The sequence below is a fragment of the Vigna angularis genome, chromosome 1 (genome assembly GCF_016808095.1).
Source record: "Vigna angularis cultivar LongXiaoDou No.4 chromosome 1, ASM1680809v1, whole genome shotgun sequence".
Taxonomy (NCBI): Eukaryota; Viridiplantae; Streptophyta; class Magnoliopsida; order Fabales; family Fabaceae; genus Vigna; species Vigna angularis.
In genome coordinates, this window is record NC_068970.1 from 23205920 (window position 1) to 23232700 (window position 26781).

The window sequence follows — 26781 nt, forward strand, 5'->3', positions numbered from 1 at the left end:
TCCATTTTAAAGTAAAAGGAGATTGACATTTAGAAAATAAATAACAAGTAACGAAAAAATATCTTTCATATATTACTCTAACAAAGGGAAATTGTTAAGCTATTGACACTCGTGATTATTTAGGTTTATTAACATCTTTGTGATTCCTCGTCGTGAGTGTGTGAAAGAAAGGTGTAACAGAGAAGGAAGTTAGAAGTTCAACCTAAAGAATTCTATGACCAAAGATAAACGTGATAAATTTGGTGAATATTTTATACTATCAGGAATATTCTACACTCTCTCAATCTAGATTGGTTTTTCACTTGCGAAGTGACAATGTTAGTAAACACAACACATACATGATTTTATGAAGTGCTTATTATAACTCTTTAATCCCTTGCAAAACATTATAACTTTTGTCACCACCAAAACTTATGTCCTCTCTTAAGCCTTTATAGTGATTCTTTTCTCATTATAATGTTGATTAAGAAGTTCATGTTTAAAAACTAGTTTCAAACACTTACTTTTAACAAGAAAAATACACTTATCCTTTGACCGAATGATGGAAAGTGAGAAAATGAAAATGAAAAAGAAAAAAATGATTTACACTAAAAATAAAAGAATAGGAATGAGTGAAAAGTAAAATATTTTTATTTATCATTATTTTAATATTATTATTTTATAATAATAAGAAATATAAATATCGATGATGTAGTCCATTATATCTTTAACATAGATATACATATATAATAAAATATTTATGATATAATTAATTGTGTCGTAAATATTAATGACAATCACTATCTTGAAATGCAGTGAGTTGTAAATTTTATTATATTTAAGCATAAACACTATTATTTTCCATAATTTGTGTTTCATTAAATTTGTTATTACTCTTTTTTCATGTTTTCCTTTTATAACGAACAAGGCGTTACGTACATATATACCTATATAAACACGCTCTGTAGTGTACCTTCCCTTACCAACACATCCATGCGAAAAAGACAATTAAGAGTTCACTTACTTGACTAGACAGAAAAATGAAAATGATGTTAAATCTCACACCACCTTGTCTACACGAAAGATATCAAGTACTTGAATAGTTTGTGTTAAAATACTCGTGAAACTTTAAACCAAACATGCTCCAACGAATGAGAGAAGTTTTCAAGATGATCTCTGAAATTAAATGTTGAACATAATTTATTGTTAGCTAAAGCTAAAGAGAAATACAAATAGAAGAAATTGTGAATTCAAGTGGAGTAGTTGAGGAGTGTTTACAGGGTATTCGAAGGAGAGTTCCTCAGCAACAACTTCAACTAAAAACGCTGGCTATGATGAAATGAAAGGGAAATAATAGGATGAATGCTAGTCAGTGTTGTCAGTGTCGTCAGTGTTGCCTGGCTGATTGTTAGATAACTGAAGATAATGAGAGTGAGAAAACTTAGGAGGGAGAGCTACAAGTGGCTCATTTCCACTGAGCTTTCTGCAAGCTAGTCCTAAGGTGTAACCTAAAGCCCGTGAAACAGGGATGGCAACTGCATTTCCAATTTGACGGTACCTACAAATTAGAGTATCATAAGAAAATAATACACACAATTAAGTCAAACTACAGACATACCATTGCTTCATGCAAATAAAGTAACCGATTCTAAAATGCATCCTTCGGTACGTTTCTAAATATGCTAAATGCTTTTTAAAAACACCACTACTATCATAAACTACTTTTCATGTGAAAACCTATGATAATCCTCGCTTTTAAAAGAAAAATCAGGGATACAAACCAAAATCCAATTTTTGGAGGGATTAAAATGAAACCTTTTGTATATTTTTAGGCATTATAACATTTAAATTTATTTTAATTTTTCACTGAACAATGGTTTTGTACCTCCCTTTCACAGTCCCATGGAATCTATAATAATCAGGAAATCCTTGTAGTCTGGCATATTCTCGTATAGTGAGCACTCGATCCTGCTCCGGGTGTAGTACAACCTACAGGATTTCAGATATATAAGAAATCGATTTGCGTGATTTCTTTAGCAAATCAAAGACCGGTGTAAGACCTGGTTATGACAGCTTGGGAAGGTTAGTGCAGTTGGAAGATTCTCATCCCACCATAACCGTGCATATGGCCTGCATATATGTGAAAATACAGATTAGAAGTCATTCAAATGTAGCAAAGCAAGATTACTACTTTATTGAAAAAATCACCTCTTAGACTTCCCTCCCTCAAAAGTGAAGCAAAAATCTGGGATCTGAGACCACACAGAATAGCCAGGTAAGATTAATTTGACATCACGCTATTCTAGGTATGAATTAAGAAAGCTAAACAGATAACGTGCCATTCAAAACCCCGTTTAACTTCAACTGCTTGAAGAAACCAGAACCATCCAACAATATTCTTTTTCTTAACAAATGTTCATACAGATTGGCATGATATCACGAAATCTTGGATGCTATAAATCTCTTCATACATTCTCTCAAACTTCCTTACAAAAGCCTTAAATTTAAAACGGGTATAGCGAATATTGAAGTTCAAATACAGTTATGCACTCTCTCTGGTCCTTCTCACAAGAACCACAATAGAGATTTGCCTGATCGTTTACATAAGAATCAATCTTGAATATCTCACGTTCTTATTATTATTGTTACTTTTTACAAAATTCCCTTAATCATGAGTTGCTCTCGAAGTTCAATCAATGATCACAGAGCAACAGATACATGCATAAAAATAAATGAAAATGGATATAAACCTCTTTCCAGTGACAAACATAAAGACTCACCAATGGTTTTCCAGATGCCAGCATCGGATTATCTGTCGGATGTCGTCTTACCACATTGTCAGCTCCTACAACAACACCAGGCAGATCACGGAAATTTGCACCCTACAGTAGTATTAAATGTAAGGGTGAACAAGGAATGGATCAAAGGTGTAACACATGAACTTAATCTAGACAACAACCTTGCGTTTTGGAATTTGGCAAACACGTTCGTAGCTATCTTCAGACAAAGTGTGGGGACGGTGATCATACAGCAAGGGCCTTTCCTTTGTTGTTTCATTTGATTTTGACCCAGTCATCTCTACTCAATGAACAAGAAGGAAACAAGAAGGAAACAGAAGAAAAGCTGATGTTTGGTCCAAAGATCTAATGCCAAAATACATAAGAGAAGAATTCAAAAGGAAAAAAATATACAATGACAACAAATAAATGATAGTAATCTAGTGCTTGTGATGAACTCAAATCAACTAACTTAATAACTTGAATCTCGAAGAAATAAAATTCAAACTATTTTTTATATTTTAATATTATAGATGAATAAAGAGTAAAAATAAAAAAAGAAACGTAGCGGTTAAAGGAAAGCGCTATTACCATATTTAGTTGACCGTATATATCTTTGAAATTCCGTTTCTGGAGGACTCTGATATGGCATTTGTTCACGAGTTTCCGAGTTCATGACCTATCACATTGAACTATTTTAGTCACGCGGAACACTAGTAAACATAAAGAAATGCTAATCTAAAGTGTTAAAGTGAGAAAAGGGTGTATCCTCCTTGCAATCTTAGTGAGTTAACATCACCAAACACTTAAAATAAATGAAGGGTACTCTTTATTTTTACAGTTAAGAAACAAAAATAAAAAGAGAAGCAAATAAATGAAGAACAGTACAGCTGGAAGATCAGAGATGGCATCTTGGATAACGGTAGCTTTCTCTAATTCACGAGGTTGGTTTTCATCATAAGCAACAACATTGCGCTGCATGTAAATCCAAAACTAGTGAAAAATATACAAGACAATATAGAATTATACAATTACGCATGAGGATCAATACCTCAAACTCTGGCGGAGGCCAGTATCTAACGATGACATCATGCGTTGGCAGTGGAAATTGGGGTAAAACCTGCAAAAGATTAACAATTAACAAATCATAAAATAATATGACATTTTCTCCATTTTGTTGTAAGCTATAAAATTCCTTCAAACCTCTTAAACATGAGAACTATACTTTTCGTACAAAATTTGAATAGTTTTTTGAGCACCTAGTGGTTTGGTCTATAGTGGACCGATTATTTAACTGGTTAGTTACACACGATGACTACCGATTCATTTTATTGGGAAATTACAGTCTCATCTTTCCATTCCTCCTCCGATCTTTCTGCAGCTTTCTTTCTTCTCTGTCACCGCTCTACATCGTTTGAGTTGTCAATTTCCTACGGCATTACCATCCTTCTTTATTTTTGTCTTTTCCACTTTTCTCCATAACCAATGATCTACCAGTTACACTATCATTTCCATCCTCTAAGAATGATTCACCAATCCCACCGTTAGAAACAACGCCACACTCAACTCTCCACCAAACTTGACCTACTCCACAACAACGACTTCAATGAATCCCCATACAAACCAATGCTAGTGGTATTATCGAAATGTAAAAGTCCCCCTTTCTTCGTTTCCAAGGAGAAAGAAAACGTGGTTCTATTTATAAATGTGTGCATTTTTTATCTTTCAGGCATGGATTGAATGTTCAAATGTCATTAAGATAAAGACGAAGCTACAGATGATGCAGCAGATTGATAAGGTGTAAAGAAGGGGTGGAAAGGAAGAGACAAAGAGCGAATGAGAAGCAGACGTTGCGGATGCGCCATGACAGCCACAACTGGAGAAGGCTAGTGAGAGAAGTATAAACATGAACAGAAAAGGAAGGGTGGTCATGCTCAAGTAGGAGCTCAGACAAGAGACTAAACAAAGAGGCAGAGGGAGGATAAGAGACAGAACAATGTTATAAGGGGAAAAACAAGCAACAGGTAAACCAATCTTAATTGTTGAAAATTAATAAAGAAAGGTTGCAAGTAATTCATATACATTCGATACTTTATTAATAATTCTACAGCACAAAGTTATTTCTCCATCATAAACCACATGACTTACTAGACCACATTAGTCGTCATTCAGGATTTGATGATGAATTTAAGGGATCATATTATATCTTACGGAATATAGTAATTTTGTTATTAAAAAGTTTCCTTAATTGAATTCATTCCTAACTGGCTTTAGTGGTGGCCTCTTTGTGAACTGCCTTAAATGTAGCTTGAAGAGAGTGATTTTGTCTCCCATCAATTAGAGATATGGCTTAAAGAAAAGATTTAAAGTTAATGTAGTCCTCATATAACAAGTCAATTTTTCAGGATGAAGTACGAGTGGAAATGTTGGAAAGTTGCTTTTGTTGTAGACATCCCTAACCTGTCAGTCACACACTCATTGGGAATTACCTTAATTGTAGCTTCAATGGAAGTGGTTTAGTCTCAATTCAACTAGAAATATGATGAACTTATAAAGCTTAGGCAATCCTCTCCTTACAATGTAGTTTTATGTAGTTGTGTTGTATGTCCAAATTCAAAGGAGAACCCATCCAAATTTCATGTTTGGGCTTCAGTTTAATCACATGGTTGGTTTATTGCTACATGTCTTTATTTGCAATCCAGTCACTCTGAGATAGCATACTCTTTGGGTAGTATTATTTTTTCTGCACTCCTACTCCCTAATGAATAATTATGTTGCACCATAGTTGAGTTCATCTTCATGATCTTTTTTCCTATATGTTAGAGCTCTGACTAATGTACATTGTTGCATAGCCAGTCCTGAGCCTATATTAAAGTGTATAGTTTGTGCTAGGTAATCGACAACCAACATATAACATTGTTGAATCTGTATGAAAAGGTAAATAGTGTGGATGTTTAATGGAGAGGTTGCTGCTGATCAAAAAATAAAATAAAACTGAGAGGTTGCTACGCATAAGTGTGCCCTAATGCATGTCTTGAATGTTGTTAGATATTTAGGAATATTTTATCTTGGGCATTTTCTCGTAGGTTTATTCTAGGATCTAAAAATTAAAATAATCAAGTAATTCATTAGCTAAAAAATAAGGCCAGAATACTCCCACCACATGAGCAGTCCTCCTCCTTTGGACAAGCTTTTAGAAGCTAATTAACCCCAATGTGTTTCGATTATCATATCAAAGTCTATACAGCTTGTTGTTGGGCAACAATATCTAGTTTGACAAACTCACTCCATATCTTGTCCAAGGGAAAAAGGTATGATTAGAATACTTTAGCCATTGTATAACATGGGTAATCCTCATTTCTTGAGCTAGCGTCAGTCCATCTCCATTAAGGATTAAGAAAAGACTCACCTAACTTTTAGATAACCAATATGATTTTACACTAGGCAGGTCAACCAAGGAGGGAAATCTAAATTTTGAGGTTTATGCAAAGGTATTGGAGGAAACAAACAAAGATCGTAGTATGTTTTTCATTGACCTCGACAATACATGTGATGGATTGAGAAGATTTAAATTTGATCCTAGGGCTTAACTCAACCCCCACAATACCAACTAATGAGATTAGGGTTATCCCACTTACATACAACTTTATTTTAGCTATATATGTAGTTGATGAGACTTGGGTTTTCCCAATTCACTCCATCACGTCACGCTGAACATTATGGGGTTGTATGCATGGATAATAGGTGGTTCAATAATGGATGTAGGGCAAGTTTTGATATCATTTTAAATAACTCAATCGAACAAAAACAGTATGTAAGATGAAGATTGTCCAAACTTTATAAACTCTATTTAGGTCAACATCTCTATAGTCAATGTGTGACTAAATCAACACCCTAAAAGTTATAGTTATGGAAAGTCCCAAAGAAGTCGCAACTAAAGCATGCTAGGGATAACAACAATAAAATGACTTTATAACATTCAACTGCATCACTAGAGCTAATCGCTTTGAGTGTGGCATGTTGGCCCAACAAAGGATCTAAGGATAGACTTAGATGCCCTTTTGGATTGTGGGTTTAAGTTTAACTCATCCTAATAAATCTAACTTATAAGGTGAGATCTGCATAAACTTTCTAAGTTTTAATTAAGTCATATCTCTAGTTGATAAAGCACCAAACCACAACCTTTGAGGCTGTAATTAAGAAAACAGTCAAGGAGACTACAGCGCAGGCAAGCTAATGATAACCACAATTTCCAACAAGTAATGTGGAATGTGCTAGAGAAAGGAATTTACAATGCTAACATTCAGGTTACTAAGCCCAATAATAGAGAGAGGAAGACCAAAACAACGTCGATGTGGGACTTCCAACACATCCCCTCACGCCGAGGTATATATATCTCGAGTGTGAGACTAGACATTAATGGATGGTTCGATAACAGGCTCTAACCAGACTCTGATACCAATGCCATGTTAAGAAGTGGACTACTTTAATCCTAACTCAACCCTACAAAATCGGCTTGTAAGGTGAGGTTTGCACCTACTTATATATATATTATAAATTGACCTTATCTCTAGTCGATGTGGGACTCCAACAGTCATTATGGTTTAATAATGGATGTTACACACACACACACACACACACACACACACATATATATATATATATATATGTGTGTGTGTGTGTGTGTGTGTGACAATAATTATTGCAAGTTGTTGAAGACATTGATGGAGAGAGACACACTTTTAGGTAAATTTGGGTGGATTAACATAAACATGTTCTTTGAAATAGACATTAAGATAGAGGGAGAGATGTTGTATTCAGTTGTACATTTGTCAACTTTTTCTATCACCAAACTTTAAAACTAACCTCACTAGGATGAGAACCCCACAAGAAAACACGCAACCGAAATTGTGGAAGACCGTAACACCCAGCAGCAATGATTCCAAGTCTTGCTTGGTATTTCATATGCACCAAACGACTTAATGCATATCTTCCAAGTGAGCCCTTGTCAAATCTCAATATGTCAACCACATTCTCCATTAAAACATACCTAGGCTTCAAAAATTTCACCATGTCCATGAAAATCACAATCTGACGATTCCTTTCATCATCCAATGGTGACTCAGAGTTTCTAAAGCGATTATATCCACTAATTCCTTGACAAGGAGGACCCCCACAAATAACATCAACTTCTCCCTGAAATAATTTTAAGCAACAACTCGATTTAAAATGCATAATCCATCGAGATTTTACCCTATCTATTGTATAAATAGTACAACTTACAGGAAGAGGCAAGATTTTTGATTTCATCCCTTTTCTCACAAAATCCTGTATGCTTTCCTTACACTTACTACAATTATAATAAGTAAGTACCAATGCTCCCAGATTGTTTAATATCATCAACCACATTGAAAAGAATAAAGAAATACATACCTTAAGCTTTTAATTGGTTCCCAAGTGTCTTCACTTGTACTGCAACCCTTCCAATGCACCTATGAAACAACCAAGAGAAAGCAAAGATCATCAATTTATGAGCCAAAACATTTTTAGCCTATGTTTGAATGATCGTAGGAATCCTCCCAAATACTTTTAACTCAAAACGGTTTTACCCAAATATGCTATTAGAGATTCATAGGGTAAAATAAGGTAAAAGATAACATAGTAAAGGAACAATTTTTCCCTGTCATCTCATAAAGTTGGTAGTACTAAAATTAAAAAATCTTTAAAGAGAAAAATCCACAAATGAAGCCTTCCTGGTCTGTCATGACAGCTAGAGGTCTCCAAATCCACAAAAGCAAAAAGATCTAAGATTTGTAAAAAAAACTGGTTTTATACATTCTATTTCACTTCTGTTAACAGAAAAACTCTCAGTAATGTAATGAAAACCCATGCTATAATTTTCACTAACATTTATACAACTTTCACTAATATTAAGAATGCATTCCAAATACATTAGGTTTATAAAATGTATACATACATATGCATTCAAGTTAACACTTAGAAGTTGGCTTAACACTTATGCAAAAGATCTTGTAATCATATACGGCTTAACACTTAGAAGTTTCAAGCTTGAACTATGTTAGGATCCATTTACAAGTTAGGATACTTGAGTCCCACATCATAAATATGGAATTCTAGTGGGGGTCTAGTGGGGGTTTTATAAAGCTTGAAATATGGTTTTAGTGGTATGGTTCATTCGTGTAAAACTCCATGTAGAGGCTATGTGCGATCTGAGTGCTTACTATATAATTTAGAAACAGCTTGGCTAAGCTCATTTAAACACACAATCCACGGACAATGAAGAAAATTTTTCAATGTACAGTAAATAGTCTCCACAAGCTTGCGTGCCCTTCTAGAATCCACAATAATCATCTCTTTCAATTAGAGAATTATGTAATTAGCTCATAACATTTGAATTTGACAAAATTGCAAGTACTAGTTTGAGGGTCACATGACTATCACTATCTAACAGCAAGTAAACAAATATATATAAACATGATTTCATGAAAAATAAGGTTTAATGAGACAAAAACTGAATATCGGAAAGTTGACATTGGATTGATTACCTTGAAATATAGACCACGATTACCAGTTTCTTTGGGATCACCAAAGCAAATATCAATTAACTTAGAAACTTCAAATTCATGATCAGAAACATCATGAACTTCTTGTTTCGTTGTTTCTGGATATTTGGATCGACATGAAAGTTTTCTTTCTGCAACAGTGGCATTATACCGTTTGCATAGTTTTTCCCACTCCTTTAATAATTCCAGAAAGTCCTCAGCAGATTCATTTCGCACCTATACAATGAAGGAATATAACTATGAACTGTTACTATCAAATATCTTTGTGGTAGCTGAAGATTGTCAGGACTCACATGTGTGTCCGGATGGTTTAGTTTCAAGCTTTCACTGGCTGACATATCACTATCAACAGCCCATCTCTGAGCAAAACAGCAACCAAAACAAGATAAGTTTATCATGGATGATATTTGATAAAATCCATAAATAGGAAGAATCTCATCACAGAGAAACATTTCATTTATAATACCGTGACAAGGTTAACTGATGCAGTTTTGGCACCTAAGCACAATCCAGTTGACATGCCACCACACCCAGCATAGAGATCTAGTAATGATAATTCGTTCTTGCACAGGTCAGAAGAGGGTAGATTCTCTGTCACTGCAGAGGCGTCTGTTGAGAGACTCTCACAAAGAGGTGATGATAACTCATTAGTCTTAACGGATGATCAAAGGCAAATATATAAACTCTTAATATCGGAAAACAACAGAACATATATTTGAAGACTTAAGATAGCAGTTAATTTTAATGTTGATCACAAAAGAACAAATGAAACTTAGAAGCAAAGTATTAATATGACATAGGTGTAGAAATATCTCTACATGTTAACACTGTCAACATTAATTGATATCTCTAGACTTCATTGCAGGCCTCCATCCACTGTCCAGCCTCTGTTGTGGACACATTCGTAAAATGTGTAAAACCCAATTCACTAAAGTAATACACACCAATGCAGAACTACTAATCACCTTATACACATTTGGCTGAACCGATATTATATTTTAAAAGGGCTTTTATATATATAGGAAGCTTTAGTTACTTTGAAGGCAAGTGTTTGAATTGAAAGATCTCATAATATCAATATTATATCTCAAAATAATTTATAGTATAGAAGAAATTATCTCTTGGGATTTAAAGAGAGAATGGTATAGTTTTTTATCTCGTAATATTAATTTTATGCCCATTGACTAGTAAAACTAATTTTGTGCCTATTAATATGAAAGTAAAACTTATGTTTTTATCCATTAAGATCTTATTTTTCTTATCTTCTGTTTGTAATTCTAGTAAATGATAGTTTATGGATGAAAGTGTGAAAATAGATGTCTGCAGACAGAAGTTGTCACCCTACAGCCAAAAGATAAATAGGGTTCCCCTTCCCCAGAAAAAACTCTGATAACCGATTGCATCTAGTGCTCCTTAATGACACACCTGTTGGTATGTTGCGGAATGTAGAGTAATCCACGCAATACTCCATGTCATAATACAAGTCAGATGGTGAAATTGAAGCCAACTTCAGACCAACCTGCAAATCAAACACATAAGTATTGGTTAGGATATATACATATATACACACACATACACACACACATATGTAGAAACCGATTAAGAAAGAGTCTGACCAAGATTTGGGCATACCCTGGGTGTTATTTGTGTTACATTAGCTTTTCCTATTATGCAATCTATCAAGTTATCATTCATTATTGATGAATAAAATACACGCCTCTTGTCATGGAAACCACCTTCATCTTGAACAACCTGAAAATCATTGGAAGTTACAATGACATATCCTGACATTATTAGATAAACATGACATAGTCAGTACTCACTGTATCTTGAATTCGGTAGAACCATTGGACTCGGAAATAGTTTTGTCCCTCAGTTGTTTGGAAAAATTCAATAATCCTGCCAACGTGTTTCTCCTCTCCTTCACCCTGAAAGATTACACAAGGTGTGAGCATAAATTGCTCTCATTATGTTGACATGAGATCATAAAGTTCATTGACGTCACTAACATGCACCTATTATGTTACTCACATACTCTACAATGGACATTAGAAAGGTTGATGAATTTGAACATATAGCAGTAGTCACTGATGGTGATGATCTCAATAGCAAATTTTAAATCTTCCATTTAATACTTTATAGAGAGGAGGATAATTTTTCATGGCAAATATCTTACGTAAAGAGAAATAGGAACAGAATGGGAATGATGATGTGGCAAGGGGTAAAACAAAAATGCCAATAGTATAAGGGGAAATTGGGTACAAAGGGAATGAGTAGTCTATAAAGGTAGAGAATAATCTTAGTTTATTATGGACAGTGAGCATTCGCTCTCAGAAGGAACATTCCTGTGACAGTGAGAACTTTCTCTGCCAAATTTTCCTTTAATCATCAATAGTACAAGTCTTTCTATTGGTTTTTCTAATCTATTAGTCTATTAGGGTTCCTGACAAACGATATGCTAAAAAGTGTTACCCACTATTATTCCATGAAGGAGTGTACAAGAATATATGTGTGTACGCTTACATTCTACACTCCTATTCCTAGAATATATAACTGTATGTATACAAAAACATAAACAGGCATTTATACATTTTCCTCTATGAAATTCATAAATAGAGAGAACTGAGAACCTAGACAAGAACAAAAAGAAAATATGGAAACTTATAGATATAGATGTATTGATACCAAAGCTTTCAACCAGAATTATCTCCCAGCTAAACCTAAGTGGCTTAGGTAGCCCTTTAGTTTCCGCTTGAATTACTAACTTAAATACTTGTGATTAAATCTAAGAAATTAAATTTCAGGATTGAGAAATATTATCTCCAACAAAAGACTAAAAAAAAGAAAAGTAGTAAATACTAATGTGGATAAGATACATAAAGAAAAATTGCGGAAGAAATAAAGGACAAGAATTAGGCCACATATATAACCTTGATTAAATTGTCAGTGAAACGGTGAACATGGAATGTAGTGGAAAATATGAAAAGGCAATAGGAGTATTGATAACAAGGTTTCCAAACTTCTGGATAGGGGAAAGGTGAACATAAGAAAAATATGTTTTTTTTAAACTAAACTTACTTCTACAAATGCACAATCCCCAAGACTAAAAATGCAATTCCCAACTTCAGCTTGTGCATAATGGCATTTGACATTTGCAATAATCTCGTCTTCTTCACCCTCACTATGAAACCAACAGAATCAAAATATAAGGATAAGAAATTGGAAATCGCATCAACTGAGAACAAGCATGCAATAGACTATATAAGATTATGAATTGATTAATACTTACTTTATCTTTAGCTGTTGGTCTTTACATTTTTTGTCCTGCAAGCTTCAGCAGAAAAATCAGATAAACAATATAGAGGAATACAATCTGTTTGGATTTGATGGAAACAAACAAAACTTGTTCCGTTTCTTCAAAAAGTAAATATGATGCAAACGAGACTATCATTATAAGTGACACAAAAAAGGTTAATATTTTCTCTCTTATCAGAGCACAACATACATACAGAAGTTCTTTATAGCATTTATGCCAAAAAAATCAGGCCAACAACCTTTAATTCATATCGCCATCCCCATCTTTTCTGAGCTTCATCCTCAGGTATTGGATCACCAATGAAGGCAGCAATGCTTTCTGAATCCATACCTTCCTTAGTTGAAGAAGTTGATGTTCTATATTTCTTTCTTGGTGGATCATCATCTAACTCAGACAAGGGAAAGGAATTAGAAATTGTTCTGCCATTTTGATATGGGGATGTGATTGCCTCTGAAGACCAAGTTAAGGATTTGGTATCGTCAATTCCACAGGTAGAGCTTCTAGACATAATTTTAACTTCAGAATGCTGCTCAACTGTTGAACTAGACAATTCAATGGAAGTAGAAACCGCTTTTATATTTTTTTTCGTTTGGTGAACTGCTTTTGATTTTCTCTTTCTTTGTAAAACATTAATTTCCATGTTTTCATTCCCATTTGAAGAGGAAAATCGTGGGGATCTCCTAAGCTCCAATGTACCGTACAGTTTCACATCAAGCTTTTCTGATGGATTTAATCCTGGGCATCGCCTCAAGTGCTCCCCACCATTGAACTTTCCATGAAAATTTTGGACACTGTAAAACGAAAAAGCGTTAGGCCTTGAATTGAAATAATGAAAATTGAAGCAATACAGGAAAGCGAAGATATGTCAACTTCCATGTTCACTCACTTCAGCGGTAATTCCGGATCCCTAGACCCATGCCACTGCACAACTCAAGAATCAACAGACAGGATTTTAAGCCATGAAATTCAAATAAAGTCAAAGATACACATCACCATTAGTGCAGATTGTTTCAAGTGTTGCCAATATTATACTAGAAAAGAAAAAGATACATGGACAAAAAATGAGACTGAATAACAGAAGAAACAATTATGGTTGAGGGCATGGAAATGAAAGAAACAAAGCTTAGAGAATCAAGTACAGTTTGAAAATAATTAATATTATGTCGTAGTCCAAAAATAGATATAAAAAATCCTGAGGTAATTGGTGCATTGCTCTACATCCCATGGATAAACCTTGTCATACTTATTCAACATGACAGTCGGGTTGCAAAATGATAGCACAACTTTTCACACAAAGTAAAAATCATGGTTGGAATTTGATCACCATGTTGTATTCTGATGTAAATGTTTATTGAAATATAAATAAATGTCAACTATTAGATTATACATGCATGAACGTCCAATATATATAAATTTCGCAAGCAGTATTTATGATTACCAGGCCACAAAAAAAAATCAATTATTCCCTGTTTTCTTTTTTGTTACATATTGATCTCTTCAAACAGTTATTAATCACGTGAATTAAATAACTATTGTTAAAAAATTATATTTTCAATCTCCTACAGTTTAATTATTTAACTTTCATCTACTAGCTTTTAATTTTCAGTTACTTACAAACGCATATATTAAATAGTTTCTATGGTTTTGATATGATAATATTTTCTTTTTGAGTGAGTATATTTTTACGAAAAAAAATTATTTGTTCAAAGTCTATATTATAATTTATTTTAGTATATATATATATATATATTTATATTACCTATAGTTTTAAGTATGAGGTTTATTAAATCATATAACCTTTTAAAATATATTAAATTTTAGTTGACAAAAATATTTTATTCATAAAAAATATATTTTAAACATAAAGTATTTTAATAATTTTTATTTTTAATTTAAAATAAAAATATATATATATAATTTTGTATTTTTAATTTAAAGTAAAAAAAGTAAAAAAATCAAAAATTATTTAAATATCCTCATCCTTAAAATTTAAAATTCATAATATACTTGTCAATTAAAAACTTAAAATTTATAATATACAAATATTTTTGTCAATTAAAAACTTAATATACAAATATTTTTGTCAACTACAAACTTAATATACAGATATTTTTCTCAACTAAAATTATCTAAAATTTGGACGTTAGTTAGCAAACTCATTTAGGTATATTCTGTCCTAACTCATTTTTGGTAAGTTTTATATAATTGAAATAAAGAAAAGTAATCTTTTCTACACACAACTGACCTTCCAAATAAAATCATAATGTGCAAATGTAGATTTGAGCACAACCAAAAATATCATGAAATTGAGCTTATTCTCTAAAAATATTTAATTCGATGACCCAAATATAGTGAAAGAGATTAAATGTAATTTTTACCGACTCCTGACCTAAAATATCGGATTTTACCCAAAAAAGTAAAAGCCGTAAAGAAAAGGACAGCATGCAAAGCAAAAAGTACAGTGAGACACCTTAACAAGATGACGCGACCCTGATCCAGATCCCGCTGAGAATCTCGGCGAGCGTCTCAGAGAATTCCCCTCCTTCTCCGCCGACAGCTTTCGCTTTCTGAATCCTGCATTTGCGTCTTCTACGATTGTGGGCTCGGGTTGTTGGCTGGTAGAGTAGCGGAGACTCTCTGCATGCGGCGGCAGAGGCGTTTCAACGGCGTCGCTCGTGGGCGGAGAAGGGAGGAACTGAGTTGGGGGAAGAAATGGTTCGCAATCGGGTGCGTTTGGTGACAGTGTGGGGCTTAGGGAATTGGATTGGGGATCCGATTGAGAGTCGACGGCTGATGTCATGACTGTGGTGATTTGAAGATGAAGATTTGACTCTCTGAAATAAAGGAGTGGGAGCGGACACTATATATACTGAGATTTTACAATTTTTACTAAATTTAAATAATACAAAGAGTTGTTAGTATTGATTTTTTTTATTACATTTAGCTGGAATGATTAATTCTTTACATCATTAAATTTGAAGTTTTTATAATTTTAATATCTTAATTCTGAATTTAATCAAGTATTTATTTAACTTGTTATTTTTTTTTCTCCTTATCATAAAATTTTATTAAAAGAAATTAATTCAATAAACCCTTTAAATATATTCTAATTTTCCATAAACTCTTGTAAACGTCATTTTAATTATGCTTTCAGTTACTTAATTTTTTCATTTGAGTAATTTTAGTCATTCAATTTTATTTAGAGATAACAAAATGAGGGAGTAGAGTTTCTCTCATCTGGAATTGGATTCTCTAAGTAAATATACATTAAGAAAGCAAGATGAAAAAAATATCATACATGTATTCTACCTTTAGTATCTTTCTTATTAAGCACTAAAATGTGCTACTTTCCCAAGATAAATATATGAAAAACATTTACATGTTAAAAAATTTAACATAAAATTAAAATAATTAAATCTATTTATTTTTAAAATGTGAGAACTAAAATATATTAAAGTTTCAAATAAAGTCAAATTATAATATTAAATAAAAATTCACAAATTAAAAATATATTTAATTCTTAAAGTATTTAACAACGTGATACTGTTTTCAGTCATGTGATCTTGTTTTCTAGAGTAGGTAGTAATTGAAATTAAATCCATAAGATTCGCTCTAATTTACATTTCTTTAAAATTATTTTGTTATTTGTCAATATATTTGAACATTCTGTTGTTGACTAATTTCCAACCAAAATTTGGCTAACTATCTAGTGTTTGTTAGCATTCAATTTTCTAATTCTAAAAAAAGAGTAAATTTTAGTTTAATTATTTTATGTTATTTAGTTTTAAAAAGTTATGAAGTTTGGACAAGTTTGCTGGGCTTTCTTATAGTGAAAAGATGGAAGAGTTGAAGTTGTAAACTGCAATGTTCCTCACATGCAAGCCAATGTTTTCTCATAAGATTATTAGGCAAAAACAAGGGTAGCATGTAAGAAATAAGGACTTGGTTGCTGATATAAAAGAAAAGAATTAAGTGTGAGAATGGAAGGATGCCATAGAGATAAAATTACCATGACAAAAGGATTAGCTATCAAACTTCATATCATATATAACTCATATGGTTACCATGTTCACTTGAATCAAAATTCTTCAAGTTTGACAAGTAAAATGATAAAAGGGAGGAAAATTTGTGTTTAAAGACATGATTTTTTATTCTGAATCCCAACATTCAAATACGTTGTGTGCAATCTATTCCTAATAAATTTCAGCTCATGGATGGTGTTGTTAGTGAACGTAGTCCAAATAATATGGAGGTTAAAAGGAGTATTTATCATTTACTATTGGTTCAATCATGAACATTACAAGGTAGAATAACTTCGAAACTATCTAAATTCACAATACCATAGGTATTCATGTTGCTTATTCAATTCAATAGGAAAATTCAACTTCACCATTGTGAATACGTGTTTAATTAAATTTTCGTTCTATTTTTTTGAAAATTTCAAGAAAAAAAATGAAAAGAATCTCTCAACTGAAATATTTCTTAATCACATATATCTCAATAATAACTACAAAAATATATGGTATGAGTTTATTATCGATGGTTTTTTAACCTCATTAAATTTTGTGCAGTTTTCTAAAAATCGCAGTTAAAAATATATTATTTATTTTTTAAAACAAATTTTTTACTGTTTTTGAGTAAAGTGCTGGTAAGAGTTAGAAAATTGTTTAATTTCCGTAATCCCAAAAGCAGGTTGCATTATCTTTATTTAGGGATTTCGTTAGAGCAAACTCTATCATCTTGATTTCCTTTTCTCTAGTTGAGTTTTAGTTCTTTCTATGTGGACGAGCTTCACCTCTTCTTACTTCCAACCAGATACACTTGTTATGTTTTTCTCTTGTTCTTTACTTCATGTTGCCTTTCCCAAAATCCTTAATTTCAATTTTTCATTGTCCTTCAATAGTGAATTTTCTATAGTCGGAGGCAATCTGATAACAGATTTGCCACCACATCAAAAAATGGGAATTGATGTGGAATGTGTTGTTTCTGGTGTAACAACGGTGGGACATTTTCTCTCAGGCACTACTTTCTTCAGTGTACATTTTGTGATTCTTTTTTTCTTTCTTTATTAATTTTCCCTAAATTCACAATCTTGTCCCACTTGATTTATCTTTTCTGCCCTCTAATGGTGTCATTAACCAACAAATCCTTCTTTTCTCCTAACATCGTCCAATTGAAATTTAGAATGTTTTGTTTGCAAAAAAAAAATTGGTTGGATATGTTTGACTCTATTAAATCATATACTTTCTCACATCACGACTTATACTTATCGATTATGTGTTGTAATTAGAAGAAATATCTATAGAATATTTTTAATTAGAGAAAATATCTATATAATCTTTCTAATTAGAGAAAATAGGTGTATGATCTTCTAGATTATATTTTAGAACATTATTTCCTTATTTTTCTTTTTTAGAAGATTATATTGCTACAAATAGAGGTAAGGAGAATGTAATTATCATGAATGAAAACAATAAAATCATTCTCTTTTTCAAGTTGGTATCAGAACTCTTGATCTTGGGAGATATGTTTCCGCTGCAACAATAGCCATCGTTGCCGCTGTCCAACCACCGCAGTTGTCGTAGTAGCTAATTGGGGTTGTGGATAAGGCATAAAGGTGCTCCCATCTCCAACGATCACAACACCGGAAATCACTCCGGGAAAGAAGTCGTCACCGTCGTTAACGCTTGTAGCACACACGCCTAGTTCCAACGAGACCCAATCGTCGCCACTGTCACAGAAAGGGTTTCCTGAGCCTCTTGAGTCTGTTCCACGGGTTGGTGACATTCCATTTGGTCCACATTTGAGTAGATATGAGTTTTAAGTTAAGCTCCTTCTCGAATAAGGTCACCAAAGACACTTGATTACGTTCGACATGATGTCTGAAGTAAAAATTAGTTTTTTTGGGTCCTAAGGATCTATCAAATATGGTGGGTGTTTATCGGTTGGATGGTCAGAATTTCTTACAATGGAGCCAGTACATTCGAAGGATTCTCAAGGGACGTTCAAGACTAGATCACATAAATGAAGGAGGACCAGAACCAGACAACACTCATTTTCCAATTTGAGACAATGAAGATTCACTAATTATGACTTAAATGTGGTAGTCCATGATTCCTAAGATGAGTAAAAATTATATGTTTCATTCTTATGCCAAAGAAATATGGGATGATTTACCCATTGAGAAAGGAAAGAAGATCATGTGCTAAATATCCTATTTCTCAGTATGTTTGCACTAACAATGTCTCTAATAAGCATAAAAGCTTTATTGTTGCCATTTATGCCACAGAAATTCCTACCGCAATCTAGGAGGCCATGAAACTTGAACATTGGAATACAACCATGAAAGAAGAGATGAATGAATTAGAAAGAAATTCAACTTGGGAGATTATTGATAAACCCAAGAGACAAGAAGGCAGTAGGGTGTAGATGGATATCCATAGTGAAACATAAGGCAAATGAGACAATAGAAAGATATAAAGTTAGATTGGTGGCAAAATGATATACCCAAACCTATGGGATTGAGTATGAGGAGACATTTGCCCCCAATGGCAAAGATGAATACAGTTTGAGCTGTTCTCACTTTGGCTGCACATTTTGGATGGGATTTACACCAGCTGAATGTGAGAAATGCATTTCTTCATGGAAATCTGGAAGAGGAATTGTACATGGAGATTCCCTAGGTTTCGAAGTGAAAAATGAAAGAAACGTATGTCTCCTAAAGAAAGCATTATATGGTCTTAAGGAATCCCCTAGAGCATGGTTTGGAAGATTTACAAAAGTAATGGTTTCCTTGGGATATAGACAAAGCCAAGGAGATCGTACTCTATTCATGAAGCACTCTTCTATCGATAAACTCACTCTATTGTTTGTCTATGTGGATGATATGATTATTGTAGGAGATGATGAGACAAAAGAATTGGCGTTAAAAGAAAAATTGGTAGCCCAATTTGTAATGCAAGACCTAGAAAAACTCAAATATTTTCTTGGAATAGAGGTTGCTTACTCCAAGAACGAAATTTTCATCTTCCAAAGAAAATATGTACTTGATCTCCTCAAAGAAACAAGAAAGCTCGAATGTAAAACCTCAATCGTCCCTATAGAACAAAATCATAAAATTGAAAGTGAGGAAAATGCTCTTGTAGAGAAGGCCCAATATCAGAGATTAGTAGGAAAATTAATTTATCTATCACACACAAGACCATACATTACTTATGCAATTAGTGTAGTGAGTCAACTTATACATGATCCAAGAGAGAGACATATGCAAGCAGTTGACAAAATTCTCTAAAACTTGAACTCAAGTCCAGGAAAATGGTTATTATTCAAAGGGGTGACACATTGACTATGAAAATATGTACTGATGCTGACTATGTGGGTTCTACTACTGATAGAAAATCTACTTCTGGGTATTGTGTGTTTCTTGGAGATAGTCTAGTAACGTGGAGAAGTAAAAAACAAGATAGAGTATCTCATTCTAGTGCAAAAGCTTAATTTTAAGCTCTTGCTCAAGAAAGGTGTGAAGGACTCTGGATGAAAATCATTTTGGATGACCTTAAAGTCAATATGGATAACTGTGCAGCTACAATGTGACAATAAGTCTACCCTAAGAATAACCCATAATTTAGTACAACATGACAGGACTAAACACATTGAAATTAACAAACATTTGATCAAAGATAATCTAGACAGAGATTTTGTGATTACAACTCATGTTCCTACAAAACTTCAAATAGTAGATAAATTTGGAATGATTGATATTTATTTACCAACTTGAGGGAGAGTATTGTAATTGGAGGAAATATTTATATAATATTCTTAATTAGAGAAAATACCTATAAAATCTTCCTACTTAGAAAAACAAATAAGTGTATAATATTCTAGATTACTTTTTAGTGTATTATTTTTTTTTCTTTTGTTAGAAGATTAGATTATTACAAAATAGAGGTAAGGGAAATGTAATTGTCATGAATGAAAATAATAAAATCATTCTTATTTTTATGTCTATGTTTCCCTTATATCAAGAAGTTGTGATGATGATATGTTTATGCAATACATTTCTCTCTTTTTATGTTAAGTTGTAAAATTTATGATAAAATATGGTTAAGCAAATAACTAAGAACAAAATCAGAGGATGGACAATTTGAATGGTCCAAGAACGTTTTGAAGACTTTACGAAGGGGTCCAATATCTTTAACACATTTAGAGAACCCAAAACCAACCACCAAATCAATCCTATTACCCGACCTTTTTGCATGCAATTGCAAGAGAGCAAACAAAAAGTGAAGGCAGACAAAATGTACAACGCGACAAAAACATTTGTTTATTACACAACACACTCTCAAACGCTGATAGATTCCTTGGAATCCAATGCCCTCTCACCAACCTCTTTAGCAGCACCAAAGTCGCTCACATTTCCAAAAAGCAGAACCACAATGCCGACAAGGGCACTGCAAAACGCAACCCCAAAGGAAGTTCTTACACTCCCCGGCACCACTGAACCCACTACGAAACCCCCAAACAAGCCAACACCTCTCACCCAACCATACCAAAAAGAAAAGCCACCCTCTTCACCACATGGAGCAGTTTCCAACATCAATACCCTTCCAAAAGTGTGCAACAGCCCACTTGATGTGCCCTGAATGGCCCCAAACACCAGCAAGTGCCCCCATTTCCAGTGACTCTCCCAGAAGTAGAACCCAAACCCAGAACTTATAAGCGACAAGAGTAACCCCGTGATCTTCATTTTCGCAGAATTGGCCTTGAGTAGATGCTGCAGTGGTTTGAATAGTAGTGGCAGGGAAAACAGAGGGAAGAGGAAATAGGTTAACCAAAAATAAAGCAAGTGCACTGGCACAATGCAGAGTTGGCCCACTATGAACAGCACCCCACCAGTGAAAACGCCCATTGTGGTAAACGAGGAGAGTAAAATAGAAACCAAGCATCCAATTGCATGTGGGTGTTTGAATATTGTAAAAAGTTGAAGCCTTGAGGGAAAAATATTTGGCACAGAACTGGTTCTGTTTTCTGCTGTGAAGACATGCAACATCCCCACTAGCCATAACAAGCCACAAAATATTGTCACAATCCACAGACTGATAAAGTCACGTTCAATGGGCTCCCTAAGCATGTGGTAAGTGAAGGATGAGACAATGCATGCACCTAAACAGCCAACAACAGTGGCAAAGAGAGAGATCCAACTAGAGAGTCCTTGTTTTGTGAAAAATATGGTTAGTCTCTTTAATGGTGATGGTCTTGAAACCTTAGGAGCCATGAGGGCTAAGTGGTGAGTGTGTGTTGCAGTTGAGACTGTGATTGCAACAACAATCATTGCAATGTAGAGAACGAAGATCTTAGTGGTTTTGAAAAGACCCACAGGGAGGCAAAAGAGGACTCCAATGCCTGTGGCTGCAGCTGTGATGAATGTTTGGAAGGAACCATTGATGTAGAAGAAAATTAAGGCCAGAATTGGAGCGGCTAGAGCAAGACCTCCACCCCATGCAATTGCTGTCCACTCCAAAGAGGAGAAGGTTGAACCATTCACTGTTATAGTGCGTTTTGTTAGTGTGCTGTACCTGCAGCCATTCATGCAAACATTTAGTTCTAATGAAATTCTTTCTGATTAGGTTAAACATGTACATGCATGATGCATGCATCTCGAATTATATATTTGACATTTTCAGAAAAAAAAAAAAACAAGATATGTAATATGATTTGATCAAAATATGGAAGTTGGTAAATTTTTATACCTAAAGTTCAGTATAAGTAAAGTAAAATTGGAATGGAAATGTAGACATGGTCTTTACGGTATTTTATTATAAAAAAAATATACTTTGACACAATTACACTCCTTTAAAATAGTATTTTTTATTCTTTCATCATAAAACCATGAATGTTGGTGTGTTATCACCATTGCCTTTTTATTATATATGTTAATCTCCTAAAAATTGACATGAATAAGGAGATAGAAAAAAAATTTAATCTCATAAGTTATTTTCAGCATCTTCATGTTTTGTGAGAATTTTTTGTTAAGTTTTAACAATAGTTCTATAAAATAACTAAATTATACTCACATTATTTTTGTTGTTTTATTTCCGTAAATTTTGAAATGTTATATTTTCTTTATTTACATATATATATATATATATATATATATATATATATATATATATATATATATATATATATATATATGATGACTTTAGTATTATTTAACATTTTTTTTATTTTTCAGTTTTGGACATGAGCGTCTTGGACTAAACAAAATAATGTAGTCACCAATAATAATGCGAATGGATACACTAAACACGTCAAAGTATTAATTTGTTGAAAACTTTCAACATAATTAATTATGATAAAAAGAACATCATAAATATTACCATTTCAATATTTCAAATATAAAACTCAAATTTTTAATAACAATAATATTAATAATAATAATAAATATACAGGTTATACATTTAATTAGAATTTATTCCATTTAAAATAAATAAAAATAATTATGTTATTATATAAGTTCAAAGTTCTTCTATGTAAGAACTTAAAACACATTTAAATGTTTCAATTGAAAAACTATACACAAAATGCACCACACGGACTTAATTGGGTAATAATTTTTATAATTGAATTATCCTATTTTAAAATAAAATAAACGAAATATAACAATCTAAGAGGAGTAAAACACTAAATAAATACATTTAAATATTCAAATTATGACATTATCGAAAATATATTTACTTAAACTTTTTTTTAAATATGCTGAACTTTCTTTAGTATACTTAATATTTTATTAACTTAACCTCACTACTTTAACTGATTTAAAAAAAATATTTTACATTCGATTTTTATTTTTAAAATTATTATTATTCGTCGATTTCAAATAAATACTAACAATGGATTTTGTTCACTAATATTTCTCGTGAGACTGTCCTTACTAATAATATTATATTAGTAGTATACTGACACATTTATATTTATTTAATATATAATATATAGTATAAGAATAAAATGATGATAAAGAAATAAATTTTTATATTTAAAAAAAAATAGTATCAAATAAATATAAATTTTTTATGTGTCTCAAATATCATTTGCTAACTTTTTTTTTCCTCTTCGTAGTAGGTAGAAAATTTAAGGAGCATCCGCGTATAATAATATAGGAAGAGTGTAACCTAAGTGAAGTGGAATCCTCGTAACTGTTATTGAGTAGAAAAAACGTTGAAGTGTGAAAGCAGACACCATTATTATTCATCAACATGCACCAACAACCAAAGAGGACTGTGATGAGAACCTGTGCTTTCTTCATCACCATGTCCATTTTCAAAGAAACAAAACCCTTTTTACAAAATTTCAAACTCATCATCGATAATTTTTCTACTTTCCTATCATGCCAAAATGTAAAAAGTGATTTATAAAGAGGACTCTTAACAAAAACTTCATCAAAAACAAGTCAGATTCATCATCGGGCATTGCTTCAGCGACGTAATATGATTTTGGAAGAAAACTTCAAAATTAAGAATGAGTGTACTTACAGGTTAATTTCCTTTTCTGAACAGACCACACCTTGGTGGTTCTTGAACCAGTCCTGAACAGGGTCCATTGGAAGGTGCTGTAACTGACTAATAAGGAGAGGAAAAACCACAGGGATCAGAACAGTTTGAACAAAGTAAGAGCAGAACTCATACAGATACCATCCCCAAACCTCAAACTTTGATGCCTCATCTCCTATAACTTCTTCATTGGCATAACTATAATTGGACCTAGTTTCTGTGCTGTTCCCATTTGGAGGTGCAAGAACCGATGCTTGCCCTAGGGCACCTCCACCTTCAGTGTCCGATTCCTTCATTGTTGAGTAGAAAGAGGGAATGGAAGAGGCTGTTTTAAGAATGCTCACAGTAACATAGGAACTGTAAGTGTTGGATGCAAACACAGCTGGTTAACGAAGCTTTCGAGGGTGCAGAAAAGGACCTTGTAAAGTGCAGCTGTTTTTCTCATCAAAGTTTGTTTGTTGTGGGAACTGCTGTAGACTCAGAAAAGATTTGCCGACTCTTGGTGTTCAATCATTTGGAAGATGAGTTGCGTGGAATTTCCGTTACATTAATGTTTAAACAAATAGTTGCATTCTCAAATTTTCTTGTTCCTCACATAGATTTAGGTCATGCTGCATCACTTCACAAGAAATAAAATATAAAAATATAACCACATAACAAGAGAATATGAAATATGCTTAGTTGCTAAGAACTGTTCCTTATTAGGCTTTAAACATTCTTCTACAAGTGAATGATTGGTTTTTTCAACTTATTATTATATATACTTCATTCATTTCACTCAGGCACATTTATTATTTTTCCTTTTAACCTTTACCAATTATAACTTGTAATAATTTATTCAGCATTCATAAAATTAAACTTCACAAAATCTTTCTACGAGTGAAATTATGTTCGGATAACTTAATCAAATCATGAAATCTTGTGTGCGAAAAAAGTAAACGTGATTGAGAATGGTAAATAAATAAAATGTAATTATAGTAAATAGTGGGGATACTTTATTCTAATATATAATTTACTTCAACCACTAGAATTTAAATCAGAAATATTGATGACATGTCATATCATATTAGTTATAGTGGAGTGAATAGTAGATAAAAAAAATTATTTTTGAAATTTTGGAAATTAATTGACATACATATTATCAGTGGTAATAGGAATCAATTTGGTATTAACGACACTTATATCATTCTTTTTGTAGGTTGGAAAAAATAAATCAAAATAAACTAAAATATCAAATAAGTGTATCATATTATAAAAAAACTAAACTATTTATAAAAAAATCGAATTGAACCGCTTTTAATTTTAAAAAACTGAAAATTTAACGTTGCAGTTCAATTAATCGATCAGTAAAACTACTTCGTTGTAAAACGTATAATAGTTACACAGGCACAGCACACTGGCGTACTCTCTACTCATTCAAACATTAAAAAAAATTGATCTGCTTGGATCCACCGAAATATGATCAAATTCGATTGAGTCAATCTTGATTTAAATTTGGTCGAGTAGAGTTTTGCTGAAATTTGGCCGAATCCGGTCGAGTAACCTCCATATGAAATTTGGTCAAATTCGACCAAGTTAATTTTGACCGAAATTTGACTTTTTCGTCGAGTTAGCCATAACTAAAATTCAACGAAATTTGGCCAAGTCAATATATGGCCAGAGTTTGGCGGAATTTGATTGAGTCAGCTTCAGCCAAAATTGGACCAAATTCAGACAAGAAGGCTCCAACTGAAATTTGGTCAAATTTGGTTGAGTTAATACCGACTAAAATTTGATCCATTCGACTGAGTTGGGCACGATTGAAATTCAGCCAAGTTGGCCTCAGATAAAATTCAATAAAGTATATCATGACCAAAATTTGGCCAAATTCAAGCGACTAGGTCTAGATCGAAATGTGGTTGAATTTGGTCAAGTCGAACCTATTCAAAATTTAGAAATATTTGGCCACATCAGTCACAACTGAAATTCCACCGAATTCAGTCGAGCCGACATTGGCTGAAGTTTGGCATAATTCAACTGAGTCTATCTCAGCAAAAATTCAGTCGAATTTGGTCGTGTTAGTTTTGGAAGAAATTTGGTCTAATTGAGCTGTATCGAACTCAATTGAAATTCAGTTCGATTTGACTTAATTAACCTCGACTAAAATTTGATCGAATTCAAATTGATTGAATTTGACTGAATAGGCTTTGATTGATATCTGGTTGAATTTGATAGAGTTGATTCCAACTGAAATTTGGACAATTTTGATTTACTCAACTGTAACTTAAATTTGGTCAAATTTAGTTTTTTTAAAATAAATATTTCCTATCTACTTAATTAATTATTTTTTAAAAATTACAAAAAATTCAGTTTAATTTATTAGAAAAGAATAGTTTAGTTAAATTCGTTTGAAACTAATATACAAATAAACTACATTTTATTTCAACACATTTTTTTACCGTTCAGATAAGTTAAATTAATTTTTCCCGGCCTTAACTTCATGTAATTGATTCGCTATTTATCACTTTGGTTTTAATAGAATTGATGTTGCGTGTTATAATTTTGGAATATCAACCACAAAACGGATTTTTCTTATC

At 32.8% G+C, this 26781-nt stretch overlaps 2 protein-coding genes across 6 annotated transcripts; both read right to left on the bottom strand.

Annotated features, from left to right (window-relative positions):
• Positions 1 to 1026: 1026 nt before the first annotated feature.
• LOC108346212 (DNA (cytosine-5)-methyltransferase CMT2) lies at positions 1027 to 15506 on the bottom strand. 5 transcript variants are annotated; one of them, XR_001833787.2, is made up of 24 exons: positions 15127 to 15506; positions 13543 to 13577; positions 12895 to 13447; positions 12630 to 12664; positions 12419 to 12521; positions 11164 to 11268; positions 10973 to 11092; positions 10766 to 10859; positions 9807 to 9949; positions 9634 to 9699; positions 9323 to 9556; positions 8190 to 8248; positions 8040 to 8106; positions 7623 to 7952; positions 3808 to 3876; positions 3645 to 3731; positions 3348 to 3435; positions 2939 to 3057; positions 2760 to 2861; positions 2188 to 2231; positions 2040 to 2109; positions 1865 to 1968; positions 1258 to 1537; positions 1027 to 1155 (listed from the first exon to the last, which is right to left on the bottom strand). XR_001833787.2 is itself a non-coding variant. In XM_017585228.1 (23 exons), the coding sequence occupies exons 1-23, from the start codon at positions 15454 to 15456 to the stop codon at positions 1345 to 1347; spliced, it is 3150 nt and encodes a 1049-aa protein (XP_017440717.1). In that variant the 5' UTR covers positions 15457 to 15506; the 3' UTR covers positions 1162 to 1344. The 5 variants fall into 5 exon arrangements, 2 of the variants coding, with proteins under 2 accessions (XP_017440717.1, XP_052728000.1); XR_008246613.1 differs by lacking the exon at positions 13543 to 13577 and having other exon boundaries at positions 15127 to 15262; XM_017585228.1 differs by lacking the exon at positions 1027 to 1155 and having other exon boundaries at positions 1162 to 1537.
• A 5327-nt stretch (positions 15507 to 20833) lies between these two features.
• On the bottom strand, positions 20834 to 24796 carry LOC108338154 (uncharacterized). The gene is made up of 2 exons (XM_017574890.2): positions 24188 to 24796; positions 20834 to 22231 (listed from the first exon to the last, which is right to left on the bottom strand). The coding sequence occupies exons 1-2, from the start codon at positions 24499 to 24501 to the stop codon at positions 20998 to 21000; spliced, it is 1548 nt and encodes a 515-aa protein (XP_017430379.1). The 5' UTR covers positions 24502 to 24796; the 3' UTR covers positions 20834 to 20997.
• Positions 24797 to 26781: the final 1985 nt, after the last annotated feature.

What these genes read in the sequence shown, in the direction of transcription:
- LOC108346212 (XM_017585228.1), bottom strand. Translation starts at nt 15,456, where the DNA reads ATGACATCAGCCGTCGACTCTCAATCGGATCCCCAATCCAATTCCCTA. An exon ending in GATGGCGATATGAATTAAAG is followed by an intron (nt 12,665 to 12,894) that starts GTTGTTGGCCTG and finishes TGAAGCTTGCAG; the next exon opens with GACAAAAAATGTAAAGACCA. An exon ending in GGGATTGTGCATTTGTAGAA is followed by an intron (nt 11,269 to 12,418) that starts GTAAGTTTAGTT and finishes GTAATCTTTCAG; the next exon opens with GGTGAAGGAGAGGAGAAACA.
- LOC108338154 (XM_017574890.2), bottom strand. Translation starts at nt 24,501, where the DNA reads ATGAAGGAATCGGACACTGAAGGTGGAGGTGCCCTAGGGCAAGCATCG. An exon ending in TCAGAAAAGGAAATTAACCT is followed by an intron (nt 22,232 to 24,187) that starts GTAAGTACACTC and finishes GAATGGCTGCAG; the next exon opens with GTACAGCACACTAACAAAAC.